The 24,465-nt window shown below is 44.0% G+C and overlaps 1 protein-coding gene across 6 annotated transcripts in view; it reads left to right on the top strand.

The window, feature by feature from the left end:
- LOC122543283 (formin-like protein 3) overlaps positions 1-24,465 on the top strand; it is a 167,406-nt gene that overhangs the window by 133,896 nt on the left and 9,045 nt on the right. For 4 of the 6 annotated variants that reach the window (XR_006309986.1, XR_006309987.1, XM_043681785.1 and 1 more), the window contains 9 exons: positions 175-409; positions 1,839-1,907; positions 3,396-3,476; positions 9,782-9,911; positions 11,612-11,775; positions 12,711-12,812; positions 18,791-18,886; positions 19,640-19,763; positions 24,243-24,368. Coding sequence is in view for 4 of the 6 variants with exons in the window: in XM_043681785.1 (XP_043537720.1) it covers positions 175-409; positions 1,839-1,907; positions 3,396-3,476; positions 9,782-9,911; positions 11,612-11,775; positions 12,711-12,812; positions 18,791-18,886; positions 19,640-19,763; positions 24,243-24,334 (1,093 nt within the window). In the remaining 2 variants the exon portion in view is untranslated. The remainder of the gene's footprint in view (positions 1-174; positions 410-1,838; positions 1,908-3,395; positions 3,477-9,781; positions 9,912-11,611; positions 11,776-12,710; positions 12,813-18,790; positions 18,887-19,639; positions 19,764-24,242; positions 24,369-24,465) is intronic. The other 2 variants (XM_043681784.1, XM_043681783.1) reach the window with 1 other exon arrangement.

Raw genomic sequence — 24,465 nt, 5'->3', positions numbered from 1 at the left:
GGCGTTGGGGCATTTGGGTGAAATGACTTGCTTGAGATCTTCCAGGAAAGTAAAAGCCCTTCCGCCCCTCCATCCTCTCCCTCTGAGTAATTTTCAGTTGTGAAGTCTCTGATGACTGTCTTGTGATTTGCGTTTGGTTTAGCAGACTAAAGCATTGCCTTTGCCCTCTTGTAGGTACGATTTGAAGACTCTGCCTCTAGACTTTGTGGAGTGTCTGAATCGCTTCCTGCCTTTAGAGAACGAGGTGAAGCTTTTGAGGCAGTATGAGAGAGAACGGAAACCACTTGATGAACTGTCCAATGAGGACCGCTTCATGCTGCAGTTCAGCAAAATCGAGCGACTGTCTCAGCGCATGACTATTATGACGTTTGTTGGGAACTTCTCCGAGAATATTCAGATGTTGAATCCGGTAGGTCTCCCATCATCTGTAAACCAGCAGCAATGGAGATGGGTTTAGAATACTATCCAGAAAAAAATCCCAAGCATTAGGGCAACATTATTTCCTCCTTTCATGGGATGTGGACATGGCTGGCAGGTCCAGCATTTGTTGTCCATCCCTAATTGCCCTTGGGCTGAGTGGCTTGCTCGACTATTTCAGAGGGTGATTAAGAGTCAACTACATTGCTGTGGGTCTGGAGTCACATGTAGACCAGACCAGGTAAGGGTGACAGATTTCCCTTCTCTAAAGGACGTTAGTGAGCCAGATGGGTTTGTAAAACAATCAATGATAGTTGTCATGGTCACTGTCACTATGACTAGCTTTATATTCCTGATGGTATTAGAGTCATAGAGATACAGTATGGAAACAGACCCTTCGGTCCAATTCATGCATGCTGACCAGATATCCTAAATTAATCTAGTCCCATTTGCCGGCATTTGGTCTATATCCCTCTAAACCCTTCCTATTCATATACTTATCCAGATGCCTTTTAAATGTTGCAATTGTACCAGCCTCCACCACTACTTCTGGCAGCTCATTCCATACACGCATCACCCTCTGCATGAAAATGTTGCCCCTTAGATCCCTTTTAAATCTTTTCCCCCCTCTCATCTATACCCTCTAGTTCTGGACTCCCCCAACCCAGGGAAAAGACCATAGCTATTCACCCTATCCATGCCCCTCATGATTTGATAAATCTCTATAAGGTCACCCCTCAGCCGCTGACGGTCCAGGGAAAACAGCCTTGGCCTATTCAGCCTCTCCCTCTAGCTCAAAGCCAGAGCAATTTGCCTGGGTCTCTAGTCCAGTGATGTGATCACTGTCTCACCATCTCCCACGCAGACAAAATTCTGCATGTTTTAGAAGAAACCCAGCAAGCTACGTATTGTTGTAGTCCTGACTTCCAATGGACCAGGAAGATCACCAGTTTGCTCACAATCCACTTTGTCTGAGTTCAGCTGTGATGACATTAGGCTGTGGCAATTTCACTCCGTATTTAAGCGTTTGAATACTGCATCACCAAGTCACTGTTTGTGATGGTGGCTGGTCTATTTTTCAGCTCAAAGTAAAAGGCTGAAGTATCACTTTCTCTGAGAGATTTCCTGAAACTCTTCAGTCTCAGAATCGATCCTCGTTTCTTCCAACATGCTCTGTTTCCTTTCTCTCCCTTCATCCCTTTCTTTAGTTGCAGATTGCTGTTATCGATAACCTTGGGCTCACCACTTGACATCAACTGTTCGCAAAATGTACCTTTTGAATTTACTGGTGAAGTCTGTGAAATGTTGTGCTCCAAAATCTTTGCACAATGAGTTTTATACAATTAGTACCAGAGATTAACATGGCTGTTTCAATATATGTTGTCTGAAAGATACTTAATGTTATAAATGTTTTCTTCCAGCAACTGAATGCAATAATAGCTGCCTCTGCATCCATTAAGACCTCACAGAAGTTGAAGAGAATGCTGGAGGTGAGTGTGCTTTCAGTCAAGGTAAAATCAGTAGGGTCACACAGTCACAGAAATGTTACAATGCAGAATGTTGGAAATGCCATGGCAAATTTGTCTACAGCAAAATTCCACAAAATGAAATGGTGACTACTAGGTCATCTATTTTATTGAGTATGTAATCCATTACTGAAATGGGCCATACAGCCCATCAGGTTTATGCCTGTAATGTTGCATCAATATTGGTCAGGACAACAAGGAGCACCCCAATCACCAAACTCGCCACAGGGAAAAGGGCACAGATTCCTGCCTATGCATGCAAATAAAGACCATCTAAGGAGCTGCAGTTGTGGAAATGAGTACCACTTGATCAGTGGAAGCCCTCCTAATAATTGTCATGTTTTTACGAAGGAGCAGTGGAAAGCAATAAAGGAAAAGGACAGCTCTGAACCCCAGCTTTGTTAGCTGGAGGGCCTGGCAACAGCTTCTTCTGAAGGGCCACAGCTGAAGGAAAGTGGGCCACAAATGCTTGTACCAAGACTGCTACAGGCCTTATCTTTATATTTGAACATCACTGTCGAGACCAATATTTAATGCCCATCAGTAACTGCCCTTGAAAAGGTGGTGGCGTGCTGCTTTCTTCAGTAGCTGCAGTCTTTGGGGTGTAAAGATACCGTCAGTGCTGTTCAGAGAGATTTTGACCCAGCAACAGTGAAGGAACGGCGATATATTTCCAAGTCAGGATGGTGAGTGGCTTGGAGGGGAATTTGCAGGGGGTGGTGTTCCCATGTCTCTGCTGCCCTGGTCCTTCTAGATGGGAAGAGTTTCTGGGTTGGAAAGGTGCCATCGAAGTAGCCTTTGGTGAGTTGCTGCTTTGCACAATGTGTGTGTGTGAATGGAGGGAGTGAATGTTGAAGGTGGTGGATGGGATGTCAGTCAGGTGCGGCAGCTTTGATGGTGCCATGCCTGTCCCATAAAAGATTGGATCTGTGCCAATCCATAGATGTTTCTAGCTCACTCTGAGATCCCAGCTGTCCTTAATGTTGCTGTAGCTTATGTGGATCAGTGGTGGGCTCTTGTGATAATGTACCTCTGCGCTCGAAGGCCCAGTTTCAAGTTCCACATATTTTAAAGTTAAGTCACAATGCATCAGAACAGGTTGGTTTAAAAATACCTCCAATCCAGGTTGAAGTACTAAGGATGTGTTCCATCTGCTATCGGCTTTTGTGTGTTATGTCCCCCAGGAAGTCTGGGTTCAAGTCTCACCTGCTTGAGAGCTGTGTAATAACATTCTGAGCAAGTTGATTTTTAAAAATATCAATGGCGGGGGGTGTGTGCTCTTGTGGCACAGTGGCAATGTCCCTATCTCTGAGCCAGGAGGCCTAGGTTCAAGTCCCACCAGTGTTGTGTAATATCATCTCTGAACAAGTTGGTTAGGAAACTTCAGTGGTCTTCTGTGAAGATGATTCTCAAATGTATGTAGCAATGTGCCTTTTTCCTCTCTCTCTGCAGATTATTCTGGCACTTGGTAACTATATGAATAGCAGCAAAAGAGGAGCTGTATATGGCTTCAAGCTTCAGAGTTTGGACCTGGTATGTATTCTGCAGGGTAATCTACTGCTGAGGCCTCATTCTAAATACAAGCATTTGCTTCAATCAAGTATACTTAATTAATTGTCTGGTCATATCTATGAAGTGAGCAGAGATTTAAAATGTGTCCCACACCCACAAAAAGAAGCTTGTTAATTTTGAGTGGATTGTGCAGGCAGCTGAAACTGGCATTTCATCTTGCATAACTTTTTAAACAAATATTCTTTGGGATGTGGGCATCGCTGGCAAATCCAGCATTTGCTGCCCATCTCCAATTCCCTTGCTTGTTGGGCTATTTCAGAGGGCAGTTAAGAGCCAGCCACATTGCTGAGGGTCTGGAGTCACTTGCGGGCCAGACCCCGTCAGGTTGGCAGATTTCCGGCACTTTCGTGAACCGGATAGGCTTTTATAATCAATGCAAGTTGTCATTGCCACCATAACTAACTATTAATTGCTGTTCCACTAGCTGCAGTGAAGGGATTTGAACCCATTTTAGGGTATTACTCGAAGCCTCTGGATTGCTAGTCCAGTGGTATTACCACTAGGTCACCATCTTCCCAGAGTCCAACATTGTGCAACATTCTAAGTTTTCAAGAAGTCCTTCTCCATTGTAAAAGACAGCAGTGAGGCCGTAAAGGAGAAACCTTTTCACTTCTAGCCTGCAATCCAGCCAGTGGCTTGAGTGCACCAGTCTCTCCATTAACCCAACAACTCATTTTAGCCCTGGTGGCAGAGACTGTGTCTCATGAATGTAAGTTTGCTTGCTGAGCTGGAAGGGTCACTAACACCGGTGCTTTACTGGAGGCTCACTGATGATAACTTGTATGGTGATGAAACATCTGAAAATGAACCTTCCAGCTCAGCGAGCAAACTTACATCCAGAACCTCAACTTGAGCTACAAATCTTCTCAAAACTCGCTAACTATGGCTCATGTCATTTCTATATCAGCAACCCCTCTCTTGCATATGTTCACCATTTCTGAGTTGCTTTATGGTGGACCGACATTCAGAGTACTCAAAGCCATCTTGTTTTGCACCTTTATGGTAAGGAGACTACAAATACAGAGAGCGAGAGAGAGAGAAAATGATTTTCACCTAGCCAGTTTCGACTGGACTTGATCACTAACTCCTGAAGCACGAAAGAAGTCTTGTAACTGGTTAATTTATTCTTTTTCTCCTAGCAACTCTCCCCAATCCTCACCCCCGCCCCACTGTTATCCCAGGATTAGTTGCTTCTGGACAAAAACATAACTTTGGCTAAATATAGAAGTTCAGTTTATCAAAATTACATTCCATTCACTTGCATTTACTGACCGAAACAGGATGTGCTGGCCAACTGTTTATTTCATGGGTTTGAATGTTAAAAAAAGCATCCAGACGCTGTCAACAGTCCAGCCTGCGATCCACGCATTTAAAGAGGCTTTAGGAAGAGAGAAAAAAAAAGACAGGAAATGAAGGAAGTGCATAGCGGACCAGAAAGAAGGGATAGGCAAATTATTGTTTCAGGGACAGAAGTTCAGTCCAAGCTCACTACCTGAGATGTAACTTTTAGACTCTGTTTATCGGTTTTCCTGAAGCTGATTGGTTTGCCAAAGACCCCTCACCACCCCTCCCCAAACCCTTAACTGCATTTGTCACTCTATCTCTCCCCTCCCGTCTGTAACTTTTCCCCCATTTTCCTAGCTAGAAGCTGGAGGAGGCTAATCTGATTGAGGCGTGTAAAATGTGACAGGGATTTGAGAAGGTAGCTACTAATTCTGAGGGAGCATAATTTTAAAACTAGGTGAAATCAGGAAGCACTTCTTCACGCAGTGGAAGCTGGACCTCCCTCTTCCCATGAGGCACCGGATGCTGGAACACAATTGAAGTTTTCAAGACTGAGATGGATAGATTTTGTTGACTCCGCATATCGAGAAATGTGGAGCAGTACAGGGAAAACAGTAGAGGTACAGACTAGCCATGATCTAATTGCAAACTGGAACAGGTCCAAGGAGCTGAATGGCCTCCTTCTGTTCCTTCATCAATCTCCCAAGGAAGTTGAGACATTTAGTTCTGTTATAAAGAAATGTAGTTTGCTGCATTAATTTTCTTGATTTCAGATTTCCAGCGCCCCAGTTTTATATTCTATCCGTAAAGGCATTTTTAAAACTGAAATCTGTTTCTGTGTAAAATGTTCTCAAAATGATTTATTTCTCTCAAGATTAGAACCACGGCCTTTTTATATTAAATAATTTCAAGTTTGCCAGTTGGCGAGTTGTCATCACTTATTGGCAGCCACTGGAACCCAGACACATTTTCTCTAAGGCGAGTTGAGCTGCATGGTTAATCCTTTCTGAAACTCTCTCGAAGCCAAAAAGCCTACTGTACACTCACAACTTAGACCTCCCAGTCTTCGAAGGGAGGGAGGCCAGGCCTGTGGGATTTTGTTTTATAAAATTGAGCACGCAGCCTACAGGATTCCAGCTCTTTGTGAAAATGGCTGGAGCGTTTGTTTTTTTTTGCAGTTAGTGTTCAAGAATGTATTTTGAAGCAGATGTGCTGATTTCTGAAATTTGTTATTAAAGCAATCAAGGTCCTCACTGATACCCGAATAGATTTAAGTATTGATATACATTCCAACGTTGTAAGCTTGAGAGTTGAACAATAAATAAATAAAGGAGTCTGGAACTAGCTGAACCTGATTTCGGTTGAAAGGTCATGTATGCCAACTGCGCACATTATTCGCATCACGTTATTCTGACGTTTGTGGAGAGGATTTTTCTTTTGTTTTTAAAAGTGAAACTGGTATGTTGGGAGGCTTGAACCGTATTTTAACTTTCAATGTTGTTGGTCGTTTGAAGCAGCCACCTTGGCAACCCACTGCTGCTGGGATTGGTCAGGTGCCTCACAGAGGGAAGTCCCTTTTCAGATTCACAAGAGGGCAGTGGGACTACACCAACAGTCAGTTTCTAATTGATCCTGAATACCTATCTTTGCCTCAGAGCAAGTGCAACTTAAAGCCATTTTACCAAATTGCTACAGGATACTAAATGATCAAGGAAGGTCGAATCTTAGAATGGCTTCAGCACTGAATGAGGCCATTTGGTCCATTGTGCCCCTGCCAGCTCTGAGAGAAAAATCTGGCTAGACCCACTCCCCTATCCTTCTCCAAATTCTTTCTTTTCAGATAATGATCCTCTTGAAAGACCAAGTTGAGTTCACCTCCCCCAACCTCTCAGGCAGTACATTCCAGATCCTCACTAATCACTGTGCTTTTCCTTCTGTATCTTTTGGATCTTGCTGATCATCTTAAACTGGTGCCTTCTTGTTCCCAACCTTTGCATTTAATAGGCACAGTTTCTTCCCATCAACTCTTATCAAGACCTTCTTCAATTTTGAATGTCTGTGAAATCTATCAACCTTGTTTTTCCTAAGGTGACCAACCCAGTATTTCCAATCTATCCTCAGTGCTGAAGCTCCTCATTCCTGGAACTATTCTTGTAAACCTTTAGTTCTCACTCTCTCTCTCTCTCTCTCACTCTCACTCTCTCTCACACACTCTCTCTCACACTCTAAGCCTTCATATCCTTCTGACAACCCTTTATGATGACACAAAAATAGGGAGGAAAGTGAGTTGTGAAGAGGACATAAAGAGATATAGATGGGTTAGATGAGTGGGCAAAGACCTGGCAATTGGGGTACAATGTGGGAAAGTATGAAACTGTCCATTTTCACAGAAGTAATAATAAAGGAGCATTTGTCTAAATGGTGAGACTTTGCAGAGCTCTGAGGTGCAGAGAGATCTGGGTGTTCCAGTGCATGAATCACAGAAGGTTAGTATGCAGATACAGCAAGTAATTAATAAAGCTAATAGAATGTTATGTTGCATTGTGAGGGGAATGGAATGCAAGTTATCCAGGGCATTAGTGAGACTGCACCTGGAGTACTGTGTATAGCACTGGTCACCGTATTGATGGAGGGATGTTATGGCAAAAATGCCATCCCGTATTCCCAATTCCTCCGCCTCCGCTGTATCTGCTCCCAGGAGGACCAGTTCCACCACAGAATACACCAGATGGCCTCCTTCTTTAGAGACCGCAATTTCCCTTCCCACGTGGTTAAAGATGCCCTCCAACGCATCTCGTCCACATTCCACACCTCCGCCCTCAGACCCCACCCCTCCAACCGTAACAAGGACAGAACGCTCAGAGTGCTCACCTTCCACCCAACCAACCTTTGCATAAACCAAATCATCCGCCAACATTTCCGCCACCTCCAAACGGACCCCACCACCAGGGATATATTTCCCTCCCCACCCCTTTCCATCTTCCGCAAAGACCGTTCCCTCTGTGACTACCTGGTCAGGTCCACGCCCCCCTACCCTCCCGTCCTGGCACCTTCCCCTGCCACCGCAGGAATTGCAAAACCTGCGCTCTCACATCCATCCAAGGCCCTAAAGGAGCCTTCCATATCCATCAAAGTTTTACCTGCACATCCACCAATATCATTTATTGTATCTGTCACTCCCGATGCGGTCTCCTCTACATTGGGGAGACTGGACGCCTCCCAGCAGAGCACTTTAGGGAACATCTCTGGGACACCCGCACCAATCAACCACACCGCCCTGTGGCCCAACATTTCAACTCCCCCCTCCCACTCTCCGAGGACATGGAGGTCCTGGGCCTCCTTCACCGCCGCTCCCTCACCACCCGACGCCTGGAGGAAGAACGCCTCATCTTCCACCTCAGAACACTTCAACCCCAGGCATCAATGTGGACTTCAACAATTTCCTCATTTTCCCCTTCCCTCACCTCACCCCAGTTCTAAACTTCCAGCTCAGCACTGTTCCCATGACTTGTCCTACTTGCCCATCTTCTTTTCCACCTATCCACTCCACCCTCCTCCCTGACCTATCACCTTCATCCCCTCCCCCACTCACCTATTGCACTCTATGCTACTTTCTCCCCACCCTCCTCTCATTTATCTCTCCACCCTTCAGGCACTCTGTCTGTATTCCTGATTAAGGGCTTTTTCCCAAAACGTCGATTTTCCTGCTCCTTGGATGCTGCCTGAACTGTGCTTTTCCAGTACCACTAATCCAGAGAAAGGAGGGATGTTATGTAAAGTGTCAGAAGCAGTTCAGAGAAGGTTTGCTCGACTAATACCTGGAACCAGTGGATTACCTTATGAGGAAAGACTGACAGGCTAGTATGACAGGACATAGTAGGCCTGTATCCTCTGGAGTTTAGAACAGTCAGAGCTGACTTAATTGAAACATATAAAATCCAGAGGAGACTTGACCGGGTGGATGTGGAAAGGATGTTTTCTCTTGTGGGAAAATCTAGAACATATGAACTAGGAACAGGAGTAGGCAATTCAGTCCCTCCACCATTTAATACAATCACGTCCTCCGCTTTCCTGTTGGGGCCATAATTTAAAAATCAGGGTTCATCCATTTAAGACAGAGATGCCGAAACCTTTCTTTATTCTGAGGGTTATGAGTCTTTGGAATTCCCTTCCTCAAACGGCAGTGGATGTAGAATTGTTTAAGGCAGAGAGAGATAGATTCTTCATTAAAAAGGTAAAGGTAAAGTCACCATAGTCCTCCTACACTATAGCGCTGCTCTTTTATTAGAGAGATGATTGGTGGTTATTTAACCGGAGGGTCACCATGCCTCAGGCAAGGGGAGAGGTTGAGAAGGAGAGTCCTTCATGGTAGCCTCAGCTGGTGCAGGAATTGAACCCACTCCATTGGCATCACTCTGCATCGCAAACCAGCCGTCCAACTAACTGCGCTAACAGAAACCCCACCCCTGCCCCTGCATCCTTGATGACCAAGGGGTGAAAGATTATCAGGGAATGCAAGAATGAAAGTTGAAGTTAAAATCAGATCAGCCATGATCTTATTGAATGGCGGAACAGGTTTGGAGAGCTGAGTGGCCGATTCTAGTTCCTTGTTAGTGTGTAGCCCACCTAGCCTCTCAACCTCTCACCTAACCCCACTTATCTCACTGCTCCCAGTGGAGGAAATGATTTAAGCTCACACAGAAAGAGTGGCTACTTGAGAGGATAAGACCTATCAATGCAGAACCCATCGAAGAGCAGAGCAAATGTGGCACAGGAACTGGTTTGGGTTGTGGGGGCGAGGTAGGGGTGACAAGGGCAATATTGTAACCTGGTAGTTGCTGTTTGGCCTCTTCTCAATTCAACACAATGTAAGGAATTTGATAACAAGTCAAGAGGTGACAATACTTATGAACGATGCCTGGAGCTGTGACGTAACAGCCAGACTGAGTCTCAGTGATGTGACATGTTTCCTGTTTGCCCAGCTCTTGGATACCAAATCCACTGACCGGAAGCTGACCTTGTTGCATTATATTGCGATTGTCATCAAACAGAAGTACCCCAGCATCGGCACATTTTGGACCGAGCTCCACTTCATCGAGAAAGCTGCAGCAGGTTAGTGATGGCATTAGGGCTGTTCCTGTACTGTTACATGCTTAAGGAAAGCTGCTGTGTATGTGGCCATTCCCACCTCAGAGCTTAGAAGATGACATTTGAATGGTCCTATTGCATATGTGCTGAGAAATGGGCGTGGAGCAGGCCATGCTGACCAGAACTACCAGGGAAAGACTGCATGACAATCATGGAGTTAGTCATTTGATACAATGTCACATGATCTGACATCATTTCCTGTGATGTAGTCAGCTATTCAAGTGAGAGCTGTTGCCTTTTTAGGATAGGGCTGGAGGGCCACGGTTTTGTGGAAGGACTGGTGAAACTGGGGTTGTTCTCCTTAGAACAGAAAAGGTTAAGAGGAGATTTGATGCAAGTGTTCAAAATCATGAATAGTCTCGATGGAGAACATAAGATGAAACTGTTTCCAGTTGCAGAAGGGTCAGGAAGCAGAGGGACACTGGTAAAAGAACCAGTGTGAAAACCTTTTCTTTTGCACAGCAAGCTTGTTGCAATCTGGACCACACTGCCAGAAGCAGATTAGGTGACCAATTTTCAAAGGAGAATTGAATAAGTACCTGAAGGGGGAAAGAACAGTGAGGACGGGATTTTCTAAGATTACAAAGGGACCTTGATCAAATAGGTCAATGGGCTGAAAAATGGCAGATGGAGTTCAATCTGGATAAATGCGAGATATTGCATTTTGATACAACAAACAGTGGTAGGACTTATACAGTTAATGGTACTGCCTTGGGTAGTGTTGCAGAACAGAAGGACCTCGGGGTTCAACGTATACAATTCTTTGAAGATCGTGTCACATAGACAGGGCTCAGTCCCTTGAGTAAAGGAGTTGGGAAGTCATGTTGAGGTTGTACAGGACATTAGTGAGGCTTCTTCTAGAGTATTGTGTCCAGTTCTGGTCGCCCAGTTATAGGAAGGATATTATTAAGCTGAAGGAGGGTTCAGAAGCGAATGACTAGGATGTTGCTGGGTATGGAAAGTTTGAGTTATAAAGAAAGGCTAGATGGACTTGGACTTTTTTCACTGGAGTATAGAAGGTTGAGATGTGACCTTATCAAATCATGAAGTTTATAATATCATGAGGGGTATAGATGGTGTTAATGGTAGGTGTCTTTTTTCCAAGGATGGGATTTCAAGATGGCACATTTTTAAGGTGAGAGGAGAGAGAATTTTAAAAAAAAAAAGACGTAAGGGGCAATTTTTTTTACACTGAGGGTGGTTCGAGTGTGGAATGACCTTCCTGAGGAAGTGGTGGATGTGGGCACAGTTACAATGTTTAAAAGATACTTGGATAATTACATGAATAGGAAAGGTTTGGAGGGATATGGGCCAGGAGCAGGCAGATGGAGCTAGTTTAGTTTGGGATTATGCTCGGCATGGACTGAAGGTTCTAGCTCCATGCTGTATGACTCTGACAGATTCAGTGGGTAGCTCTTTCAAAGATCCAACACTGGCAACATGGGTTAGATAGCCTCCTTCTGTGCACCTTCATTCTATCAATGAAATGGAGCTAAATTCTCTCAAGGGGGTAGAAAGTCACAGAATATTCTGTGCCAGGAGAGATTGTCTGAAGGAGGGTAACATCTCATTCTCGGGCCTGGTAATGGTTCTAGCAGCCAACAGGCAGTTCCACTTCCAGGCAGTTGAATGACTTTTCTTTTTTACACCGTTTCCTTTGGCAGTATCATTGGAAAATGTCCTCTTAGACGTAAAGGAGATGGGACACAACATGGAGTTGGTTAAGCGTGAAAGCAGTATGCACGATCACAATGTGGTGCTGAAGGATTTCCTGACACAAAATGAAGGGACACTAGAAAAACTTCAGAAAGATTCCAGGACTGCACAGGCAAGTACATTATCCTACACTGCAATATCACTGAATGTTTCTAACTGTGTTCTGAACGAGTTTGGTATTCAAAAATCCGTTGTGTTAATCACTTGACTGAGTGACTAAATTGAGGGTGTGCAGGTTGATTAGAAAATGAGATCTAAATATAAAAAGGTTAGAGTTGGCCTTGTTTTTCTTTCTTGCTGGATCTATCATCCTGTCAATGGTGGAACATGTTTGGAAAACATCAGAAGTGCTAAGGTTCCAGTCTCATCAGAGTCTTTGAGACAAGATGTTAAACTGAGGCAAACACTAAGAATGCTGGAGAAACTTGGTAGGTCGAGCAGCATTGATGGCGATCTGTGTTAAACTGAAACCCCATCTCTGGGTGTAAAAGGCACAGTTTTAAAGAAGAGTAGGAGAATTCTGACTGGTTTTCTCCTACCGAATTCAAATTCATTTTGCTGTACACGTTCTGAGTTGCCTTCAACGAGTTGAGAAATAAAGTGAATGTTACTTCACTTAACTGCACCAGGGTACATATTGTTAAAGTGGGAGTGTACCTTGTTCTCGTGTGAGTTCTCTGCCAGATTTTTTGTGGCTCCTTGTGTTCCTCTATGAGAAGAGACCAGGATGAAATGCAATGCATAGGAAATTATCAGTCATCACCTTGCTGCTACACCTTCTAATAAAGCTTCACCTGCATCTCTGAATGAGAATGTGAGAGATGAACTGCAAAATCAACCCTGTCTTCAAAGAAAAGAAAAGGCTATTAATTCTTGGAATATTACAATTATGCCTAGTTGCTTGATTTTTGACCTTTAACCTCTCCCAACAAGCAAGAGAAAGAAAAACATGGCTGCGATGAAGTGGCTGACTGTTTTTGTAACTCTAACCTGGTGAAATCCAAGGGTTAATGAGGCTGCACCTAATTTTCTTTTTGGCCTGTACAGGAAGCATACAATAAAGTGGTTGAGTATTTTGGAGAAAATCCCAAGACTACGCCTCCATCCGTGTTCTTCCCAGTCTTTGTCCGCTTTGTCAAGTCCTACAGGGTAAGATCTGTTTGTCGCTTTTACTTTTTGCATCTGTTTGGCATTTGTTTAGCTTCAAATGGTTGTAATAAGGCATGGAAGAAATAGTTCTAAATCTTAGCTTTAGCAGAAAAGTGGTCATTTATATTTGTCGTGAAGTTAAGGGAATCTTAGTTATGACTTCTCTCTGTCCTTCTGTCCTTATCAAAAAAAAGCATTGCTTTTACTGAGATGTAGAATCTTTAATTTAATAGAAAGTGGGTTACGAGGAAAAGCAGTGTGGCTGAACAGGTAGGCCCTGTCGTTTAGGTCTGCTCCGTACATTTGGAAGGGTACTACCGGATGCTGTTATGGTGCATCCTTTCTCCATGTCCAAAAAATAACGCTTTGTACATAGGAGTGATAATTAGTGTGGGAATAGTTGAAACATTATGGTCTGCCTCTACAAGAATGGCTCACTGGATTGCAAGCCAATCAGCTTGTTCGGGGATGTCCACCAAGCTTCTCAGCCTATTGCTGAACTTGCCAGAAGCTGCCAACCAATCAGAAATGCCCCCATCATCCTCTCAAGGGCAATTAGGGATGGGAACTCTGCCAATGCTGCTCAGGAGCAAAAAAAGCTTTTTGTGGGTAACTCTGTCAAAGGTTCATTTGAATGGCATGGACAATAGACCTGAACTTCCCCCATTCAACCCACCCCATCTTAGTGGATCACTTGACATTTGGAAGATGCCAATATTTGGTTAAAATGACTCTGTCTCTGTCAAAGAAGCCTGCTTGCAATTCCTAGCCTGAAGGGCTGACATAGCTACCTGTGAGAGGGCACTGTGCTGTTGACTAGCAAGGGCAAGAGTTAATTAATGCATTTGCTTCCTGGCATTGTCCAGCAGATGCCTCCCATTTCCTGCCCTTGGCCACCCACAAGCTTGCACACTACAAATAATTAATTGAAACAATAAAAGCACTAGATGTGAATACAAGTTGAATACTTTGAATTGGCAGAATAATCACATCAGATTTTGAGTCTAGGAAAATAAACCAACTAGCAAGTCTATGATCGAGTGTGCAGTGGTAGTTCCAGGTTCCTAAAAGAAGCTGGAGAAAGCATGTGAGAAAAGTGTTTCTCCCCGGTGTTTCCTTTGACATAAAAGTGAGCTGTTCTTAACCCTTAAAGAACTGTGACTGGCCTTTTGCCAATATTTGATTCCAGACTCAGCCCATTGTTCTCGACGTAGAGCAGGGTAGGTTCTCTTCCTCCCAGAGTAGTCCATGGGAGTTTGGCACCGCCCCATAGATAGCGGGGGTGGGAAGTGGCATTTCTTTTAAGAAATTGGGAGAACTCCCACAGAAATTCTCCTCCTGGATGTTTGTGCTCAGTTTTGAGTTTCATGCATGTTAACTCATACTAACGTAGAAAATAGGAGCAGGAGTAGGCCATTTGGCCCTTTGAGCCTGCTCCACCATTCAATATGATCATAGCTGATTCTCTGTCTCAATATCATATTCAGGCCCAGTTTGAACCAATCTCTCCTCATATGACAGTACTTTCTCCTCATATCCCTTGAGGCTTTTAAAATCTAAAAATGTACCTATAGCTTTCTTGAATATATTCAGTGACTTGGCCTCGGCAGCATTGTGTGATAGAGAATTCCACAGGTTCACTACCCTTTGAGTAAAGGAACGTTTCCTTATCTCAGTCCTCGATGGTCTACCCCACATCCTGAGACTGTGTCCACTGGTTCTAGACTCCCCAACCAGGGGAAACATCCTGTCTGCATTCAGTCTGTCCAACCCTGTTAGAATTTTGCACGTTTCTATCAGATCCCTTCTCATCGGAATACAGGCCCAGTTGAACCAAACTCTCCTCATAGGTCAGTCCTGCCATCCTCAGTACCAGCCTAGTGACCCTCGCTACACTCCCTTTCTGGCAAGGATATCCTTTCATAGGTAGGGAGACCCAAACTGCACATAATACTCCGGGTGTGGTCTCACCAAGGCTGTGTATAGGTACAGTGAGACGTTTCTACTTCTGAACTCCAATCCTTTGCAATGAAGGCCAAAATACCATTTGCCTTCCTAATTGCTTCCTGCAGCTCCCTGACTATTTTCATTGTCTAGTGTATAAGGACACCTAGATCTCTCTGTACACCCACCCTTCGTAATACATCACCATTTAAATAATACTTTTTCTTTCTCTTTTTCACTCTGAAGTTTGAGTGTCCTTGAAGTGTTTCTCTGTCTCTTTTCTGCCCCATCGCCCAAAATTCTTCCTCTCAATTGTGACAGTGCTGAGTCAGGCATTGCATTGAGTTTGGCAGAAATTCTCTCCTGTGGCTGCTAAATGTCAATATGATATTTCACTGCCGACTGCTTCAGGGGTACCCTCCGCTTGTAATCTACATGTACATGCCCTCCGACAATCTCTTGGAATGGAAATCCTGGCTGATGGTTGGCTCTGTTGAATAGTTCCACTTGTACTGCTGTCCTGGCTGGGTTAGCTGACTCAACCCAGAGCAGAACATGTAGGCCTGTTTCTAAAATTAAGAAATACAACTTTGAGGGATAATCTGACTGCATTATTTCCAATACTCAGAGGAAGATTCAGATGAAATCCCTCCTCTAGTTATATAAGTTGAGACCGAGGGAGGCGTCTTTGTTGTTGGGGAGTTAAATCAGGAAACTTTTTTTTCATGTAGAGGGTCATGGAAATCTGGAATTCCCTTCTTTAAAAGGCTCTGAATGTTTGGGTTCAGCTGGAGCTTTTAGGTTAGAGGTTAATAGATTATTACAGGGCCTGAGCATATGGTGACATGGAGCTACGGTAAATAAGTCATGTTGGGGTGTAGGTTAGCTATGACCTAACTGAATGAAGGTGCAGACCAAGTCACTAAATGACATTCCCTTGTCTCTGTCTGCTCTTCAATAAGAGGCTGGGGGCTGCTTTGAGATGGAGTCAAGGGGATTCTAGACTGCATTGTTGAGTTTGTCTGCTAAAAAGTGCAATTTTGAGCTGTTTTGTCCATGAGTTGAGGAATCAAACAGGCTGTTTGGCGTCTGGGGTTTATTTTTTTGAGGCACGTGCCATTTGTTCTCATTCACAATTGAAATACTGTTTAAGAAAAGCATTGAAAACCTCCTTCATTCAGTAAACACAGCTGCAGCATTGACTGAGTTTGAGGGAAAGGAAAGCTGAATTTTCAGCTTGTTATTTCTTTTCAGTTTCTATGCTCAAAACAATACCAAATAAGGTGCTTCATTATGCTGTCAGAAATATAGGAATGGATTCGAAACGGGTCAAAGTTCAACTACATAACTAAATTACTGAACGTTTACATTGAAAAACATGCAATGAAACGACACAAGATTGAGGAGAAACTACTTTGCCCAGAGAGTCATGCACTTTGTGGAACTCGCTACTTCGGAACAGTTGAAGCCAGGGCCCACAAAACTATCCAAGGGCAGGCGGGGGGACTTGCTGACCTCCGGTCAGGGATTGGGAGCCCAGGCCCAAAGAGCAGCGGGCCTTTGATTTTTATCCCTGGTTGAGGCAATGAACATCAATACTTTTACAGGAAAACTAGATACGTATGAGAGGGAGGAAGAAATGGAAGGATGCACTGATAAGATCAGACGATGAGAGATAGGAGGAGGATTGTGTGGAACATAAACACTAATATGGATCTATTGGGCTGAATGGCCTGTTGCTATATTGTAAATTCAATATTAAATGACCTGGTGTATGGTGTTGGATGCCATATGCAGTTCTGGTTTAGCTCATACCTGGAGTATGGTGTACAGTTTGGGTCTCCTTTTTTAAGGAGGGGTAGGCTTTCATTGGAACCAGATCAAGAGAAGTTCATGAGGCTGATTTCTATGATGAGTTGGTTTGTGTGATGCAGAAAGGTTAAGTGGGTTGGGCCTTTAATCTTCAGAGTTTCGAACACTCAGAAATGATCTTTTTAAAGCATAAATCCTGAGGGGGTCTTGACAGGGTAGGTACGAGGAGGATGTTTATCCTTGTGAGGCAATCTAGAACCGAGGGGCGCGGTTTCAGAATTAAAGCAGTCCCATTTTGTAATCTCTCCTGAGGGTTGCTTGTGTTTGGCATTTTCTGCCACAGAGAGCAGTGGATCCTGGATCATTGAAAATATTCAAGGCTGTGTGACAGAGGTCTTTGATTGGTGAGAGTCAAGGGTAATGGAGGAGCAGACAGGAAAGTGGAGTTTAAATCCCAATGTGGCCGGCCATGATCTTATTGAATGGCAGAATGGACTGAGCGTCCTACTCATGTTCCTAATTTGTATTCTTATGAACTTATTCCTTGATTCTGTCAAATATATGCGAGACATTAGTGAAGCCACAATTAAAATCTGTATGCAATATACTAAATGAGTATTAGTGACATGGAAAGGCATTCAAGAAATTCTATAGCATTATGCTAGGAATGATGGCCTGTAAATTGAGAGAGGGTGCCTATTTTCATTGTACAAGAGAAAGCTCAAAGGCAGATGCAATAAAAATTTCCATAGTATTGAAATGGTAAATAATGAGAGATTGTTTCAAACATTGTGATTTTTCTGCACAATGATGACTACTTTAACACTGAGGTGCTACATATCTGCAGGTTGTTGCCTTGCAAGCTGTTATGCTTTTAAATCTAAGGATTGTGAGGACAGATTGATGGATATAGCATGTTGGTAGTTCAATACACTCTCCCAGAATGGAACTTATCCTGTGTACTCATGTATATAAGTGTGTAGGCCCCAGCTTGGAATATTGTGTCCACTTCTGGGCACCACACTTCAGGAAGGATGTCAAAGACTTTGGAAAGGCTACAGAGGGGATTTACCAGAATGGTTCCAGGCATGAGAGAGTTGTTATGTGGGGAAGCTGGGCTATTCCCTTTTGAGTCAAGAAAGTTAAGGGGAGATAAGAGTTTTTGTTTTATTATTTCATGGGATGAGGGTGTTGCTGGCTGGCCAAGCATTTATTGTCCATTTCTAAAGTTATGAAGGGTTTTGATAGGTGGGGAGGAATTCACCTCCTCACTCCCAAAAGCCTATCCACCATCTACAAGGTACAAGTGAGGAGTGTGATGGAATACAGCCCACTTGCCTGGATGGGTGCAACTCCAACAACACTCAAGAAGCTCGACACCGTCCAGGACAGAGTAGTCGGCTTGATCAGCATCCCATCAACCACCTTCAACATTCAGTTCCTGCATCACTGAATCAGCCGTATGTACCACCTACAAGATGCACTTCAGCTACTTACAAAGCCTCCTTAGACAACAGCTTCCAAATCCATGGCCTTCACCATCTTGAAGGACAAGGGCAGCAGATACATGGGAATACCACCCCCTGCAAGTTTCCCTCCAAGCCACTCCCCATCCTGACTCGGAAATATGTTGCTGTTCCTTCAGCGTCACTGGGTCAAAATCCTGGAATTCCCTCCCTTAGGGCATTGTGAGTCTACCTACAGCACATGGACTGCAGCGGTTCTAGAAGGGATGGCTGACAAATAGTGGGGCAGCCAGCAATGCACACATCTCATGACAGACTGAAATAAAGTTGCCTGTACTGGCAGGAGGTTCAGTGACCAAAAAGGGCACAGTTTTATATAATTAGAAAAAGGGCCAGAGGGGAGATTTTATACATTAGTGTGTTTATACGTTTTACTCCATGAGTTATGATGATCATGAACAGAGCAAAAGGGTAGTGGAAGTTGGTTCATTTGGATAGACACTTGAAAGACACTAACATTTCAGGGCTATGGTGAAAGCGCAAGGGAGTTTTGGAACTGATTGCCACATTTAAAGACCCAACACGGGCCCAGTTTGTGCTTCATGGTTCAACGGTAATTCATGAGACTACCCACCGAAGGGAAAGGAACCGGGTGATCATGTTCCTTCACACCATTAATCCTTGGAAAGTGGCTGACATATTGTATGAGGAGGTGATGTGAAAACAAATGCTCAATGTGTCTTCTGACATCTCCAGGAAGCGGAACAGGAAAACGAGCTGCGAAGCAAGCAGGAGCAAGCTTTGAGAGAGAAGATGCTGGCACAGGAAGCCAAGCTGCAACAGGACCAAAAGGTAGGTGACACACAGACTGCAATCTCACTGCCTCACCTTTTGGAAGCTGCTTCTGAACCCAGTAATGTCTCAACTTAGACCCTGGGCCAGTACTCAACAAAAGTCTAGGAAAAAGAAAGGGTAGGGCTGGAGGTGGTGGAGAAGTTGAGCAATGGGCTTTAGGAAGCAGGACAAGCCAGCTAGGCCATCTTACTCCTGGCTGCTCTCAGCTGCCCTTCTGCCCCATACCAGAAAGCTGCTTTGTGCAACTGTTGGCTTCTAAAAGGGTTATGTTCAGTATCAGTGGCACTGTTGGAAACATGGCAGCTCGATTACACAGAGCAAGATCCCATAGACAACAATGTGATCATAAATGTAGGAATAGACGTAGGCCGTTCAGCCCATTGGGACTGCTCTACTATTCAGAGAGATCACAGCTGATCTGATCACCTTTATTTCCACTTTTCTGTCTTATCTCTAATGACCCTTGGTTCTCTTGACACTGCCTGATTATCCATAGTTAAATACCATACCACCCACTGAACCACTGCCCCATCACTCTGGGAAAATACCTCACCCACAGGAAACACTCTCAACACTGTCCCATCACTGTGGGGCAAATACCTCTCTACCCCCCAAGAACCATTCTCAACACTGCCCCATCTTCAACAGATATTGTGGTTGGACTTTTGACATCAACCTGCAAATTTATGAAAAAAGCCTCATGGTTTTTTCAGTCCTCTTTCTCAATCAAGGCTTTTTTTTTTTTGAAAGTCTCCCTGTCACAGGAATAAGCGACAACAGCAGGAACTCATCGCTGAGTTACGAAGACGGCAGCTCAAAGATCACCGGCCAGTGTACGAAGGCAAAGATGGGACCATTGAAGACATTATCACAGGTAAAGGCCGACAGCAGGTCCTGGCTCTACTCTGTGGTGGGTTGGGCTGCCTTGGTACTCAGGTCTGAAGTCTGCACTGACAGTTCAGAAGACTTGTTTCCAATAGATGTGTTTTTTAAAAATTCTTTTATAGGTTCTTCAAGTGCAGGTAAAATGTGATGGACAACATGTTTCTGTGCACAACTGAGCCTCTTCTAGTGACCGGCTGTGCTATGAGATGTTCCTTGAACTGCTGTTTAAGCCATTGCCCTTAATTTTTTCACTGCAAGAGCTTTGGTCTAATTAGATCCGTTGAATGCCAAGATTAACAGATCTGTTTGGGAGGGACTTCCTCTTTGGTTCTGCTCAAACCAGTGCCCTGTTTTACTGTTTGACCTTTAGGCCAAGCCTTTATTAACCTACTCTTGAATGTTTGTGGTGTGGATGTCAGCACACACACCAGTTTTAAAGTTTCTTTTTTAAATGATCAAGTAGATTGAATGCAATCCAGTTTGGGTATTCAAAAACTGCCACCGATACATTAATCAAGGTTTCTGACTTTCTGGCAAATTGTACTGTCAAGCTGCACCTTCCTCCTTTTTACTCTCACTGTTGTGTGCCAAATCAAGACCGAGAGACTTCGCTCAATTCCCGCTGATGCACCATTGCAATAACGTCGGATCAAAAAGCTTTCATCACTTGAGCTAGTTGTTTTAATGTTCTCTACTCCTACTCTTAGAATCATTCCATTCCCTTCTCCACCCCCCACCATGCCCCAAGACTGCTTTCTCTTTTTGCACTGACTACAAAATAGCCCACAAGCTCTCTGCATTCTTGTTGCTTTTCTTTTCCATACTCACTCTGCATTGCTACCTGATGTTGGGTGTTTGATATGTAAAGTAATTTCAAAGTGAACAGTCTGCTGGTGAAGAAAGGGATGGTGGTGCAGAGGAAAGGTGGGGGCAGTTTCTTTAAGTCTTATTTCAGTTGATCAGCGGAACTTCTCATATTAAATAGCTCCTGAGCAATTGGTACAGTACACTTCACTTCTCGAACAATGAAGTGGTTAGACCTAGAAGCTGCCCAGTGAAGATAGAAAATGTCTTTCGAGACAAAGTATCAACTTGGATTCTCTTTCTCTGGCAGCTGTTGAGTTTCTCCAGCATTCTCTGTTTTCAGGTCTGCAATGTTCTACTTCTGCATTGCTAAAAAAATTTTCAAATCATTTTCTAACTTCACCTGCTATGTTGCCATTTTGATGACTGACTGCTTGTTTCTGTGAAGTGGACACGGTTGCTCTGTTTCATAACATGAACCACACTCTTCACACACTCGAGGCCTAAATCGGTGCTTCCCAAATGTTTTCCCATCTTAATGCTCAAAACTTCTTACAGTCCCTCAGTGAGAACTTAAGAGTTCTTGGGTGGAGTTAAGATTGGGATGTGCAGGGGAGTTGCAGCCTAGTGGTAACAGCATGGTAGCTGAGGCAGGGCCTGTTGTGAGCACAGCAATCACAACTCTCTGCTGGCCATTGCTCGCCCAGATCTTACCACTCCAAAATTTCAGCTCCTCACCCCCACTTTGGGAAGCCTTTTCCCAAAATGTAGCCCAGTGCACCAGCAGCTTAACTTGTCGAACCAAAATGCTGCAAAATTAAAATGTGTAACCAAGATGCATTTTTTCTCTCCTTTTATACTTCTGTTTCGATTCTGGTAACTGCCACAACAGCAACTTGCATTTGTATTACACCAAAGTCTTGGCCTGAGAGATTTTTCAAGGAGCATCATGAAAGAGGAGAGAAGCAGAGAGGTGTAAAGAGAGCCAAGGTAGCTGAAGGCACAGCCTGCCTTGCAAGTATTAAAACCGGGGATGCATGTTTAGAAGAGTGCGGGTATCTTTGAAGGGTTATTGGCTGGAGGAGATTGTAGAGATCGGGGCTGGCAAATAGCGAGGCCAAGGTGAGGTTTGAACACCAGGATGAGGACATTAAAATCAAAGTGTTGGTGGAATGCGAGCCAATTTTGGCCTGGTAATGGTGAATGGGAGTTAGGCGAGGGGACAGTGTCGAGTTTTAGAGGGTGCAGGCGAGAGGCTGTCCAGGAGTGTACTGGCGAGAGGCTGTCCAGGAGTGTACTGGCTGGAGATAACACAGACATGACTGCAAGTCTCCGGAAGAAGGGAGTAATAGTCTGAGATGTACAGAATGGAAACAGACCCATTGGTCCAATTCTTTCATGCTGACCAGATATCCTGAGTTAATCTAGTCTCATCTGCAAACATTTGGCTCATATCCCTCTTAAACCCTTCCTATTCATATACCCATCCAGATGCCTTTTAAATGTTGTAGTTGTACCAGCCTCCACCACTGGCTTCAGCAGCTCTTTCCACACATGCACCACTCTCTGCGTGAAAAAGGTTTGTTAGGTTTCTTTTAACTCTTTCCCCTCTCATCTTAAATCTATGACCTATAGTTTTGGACTCCCCTACCTGGGGAATAGATCTTGGCTGTTCACCGTATCCATGCCCTTCATGATTTTATAAACCTCTATCAGGTCATCCCTCAGCCTCCGACACTCCAGGGAAAATAGACCCCGCCTATTCAACTTTTCCTTACAGTACAAACCCTCCAAACTGGCAACATTCTTGTAAATTTTTTCTGAACCCTTTCAAGTTATAGGGAGAGGCTGAATAGGCTGGAGCTGTTTTCCCTGGAGCGTCAGAGGCTGAGGGGTGACCTTATAGAGGTTTGTAAAATCATGAGGGGCATGGATAGGGTAAACAGACAAAGTCTCTTCCCTGGGGTGGGGGAGTCCAGAACTAGAGGGCATAGGTTTAAGGTGAGAGGGAAAGATTTAAAAGGGACCTAAGGGGCAATTTCTTCACTCAGAAGATGGTGCATGTATAGAATACCAGATGATGTGGTGAAGGCTGATACAATGACAACATTTAAAACTCATTTGGATGGGTAGGTGAACAGGAAGGGTTTCGAGGGATATGGACCAAATGCTGGCAAATGGAACTAGATTAATGTAGGATATTTGGTTGCCATGGACGAGTTGGACCGAAAGGTCTGTTGCCGTGCTGTACATCTCTATGACTCTTAAGTTTCACAACATCTTTTCTATAGTATGGAGACCAGAATTGAATGCAGTATTCCAAAAGTGACCTAACCAATGTCTTGTACAGCTGCAACATAACCTTCCAACTCCTATACTGACGAATATAAAGGCAAGCGTACTAAGTGCTTTCTTCACCGCCCTGTGTACCTAGGACTCCACCTTGAAGGAACTATGAGCCTGCATTCCAAGGTCTCTTTGCAACATTCCCCAGGACCCTACCATTAAGTGTACAAGTCCTGCCCTGATTTGCCTTTCCAAAATGCAACATCTCACATTTATCTAAATTAAACTCCATCTGCCATTCATTGGTTCATTGGTCCATCTGATCAAGGTCCTATTGTACTCGAAGGTAACCTTCTTCACTGTCCACTACACCTCTAATTTTGGTGTCATCTGCGAACATACTAACTATATTCACATCCAAATCATTTATAAAAATGACAAAAAGCAGTGAACTCAGCACCGATCCTTGTGACATACCGCTGCTCTCAGGTCTCTAATCTGAAAAACAACCCTCCACCACAACTCTCTTGTCTCCTACCTTCAAGACAATTTTGCTAACCAGTTTACTATGCGGAACCTTGTCGAACACCTTACTGAAGTCCACATAGACAATGTCCACTGCTCTGCCTCCAGCAATCTTCTTTGTCGCTTCTTCAAAAAAGACATGGTTTAAGATTTGTTCTTTGCAACTCAGGTTCCCTTACATCCATGGCTCCAGAAAGGCATGTTGCTGCTTGTATTTCTATTTAAAGCCACCTGGTTTGTAATATAATGCTGTATAAAGTTAGCTTTTAAACCCCTCCTTACCTCCTCTCATGTCCTCTGATTTTCAATTTTTAAATAAACGCAAAAGGGGTTGGCAGCAAGATCAACCCCACTATCCATAGAGGGAGAGAAACAATTTGATTAAAATTTCCACAAGCTGGGAATTTGTTTCTTCTTGTGGGGAAATGTTGGCTACAGATCAGCAGCTGACTGTGATGGGAATCTCGAGTTTGGTTGTGAATTCATAGAGTTCGCCTTGCACCCCAACACATTATGTTCTGGTATGTGGCTGAATTGCTCAGACTGGCCCTCAAGGAAGATAGCCCTCAGAATCAACAATGGATTCTTCCAGTGCAACATTGTAGGCTGCTGTTCCATGCCAAGGAGAGAGACTGTTCCAGTCATGGTGCAGTGGTCCATGAAATAAGGGACTGCTGTGGAGATTCAGATAAGGGTTTCCCATTTCAATTGCATGTGTTGCTTTTTGCGTTGTGACCGTTTTGAAGCTCCTCCCTATTGTATGACTTGATGTGGTTTCTTTTTCTTTGTTCCTCCCTGACCCCTTGCTGCTCTTTCTCTCCCCTCTCTCTATTGCACATTCTTCTTTCTGCAGCGTTGAAGAGTGTGCCCTTCACAGCCCGAACTGCTAAACGTGGGTCCTGGTTCTTCTGTGAAACGTCATTGTGTGAAGAGTCCAATTGTTAATGTTTGTGCCCTCTACAGTCTACAGCTATGACAGGTTTATATGATTCCGTTTCTTCATTCTTGTCTCTATTGTTTGTTGAAAGGAAATGATTCATTTTACACCTTCCATTTGAATTACTGTGTGTGTTTGT

This window comes from Chiloscyllium plagiosum, chromosome 43 (genome assembly GCF_004010195.1).
Source record: "Chiloscyllium plagiosum isolate BGI_BamShark_2017 chromosome 43, ASM401019v2, whole genome shotgun sequence".
Taxonomy (NCBI): Eukaryota; Metazoa; Chordata; class Chondrichthyes; order Orectolobiformes; family Hemiscylliidae; genus Chiloscyllium; species Chiloscyllium plagiosum.
This window is presented reverse-complemented; position numbering and strand designations above follow the sequence as displayed.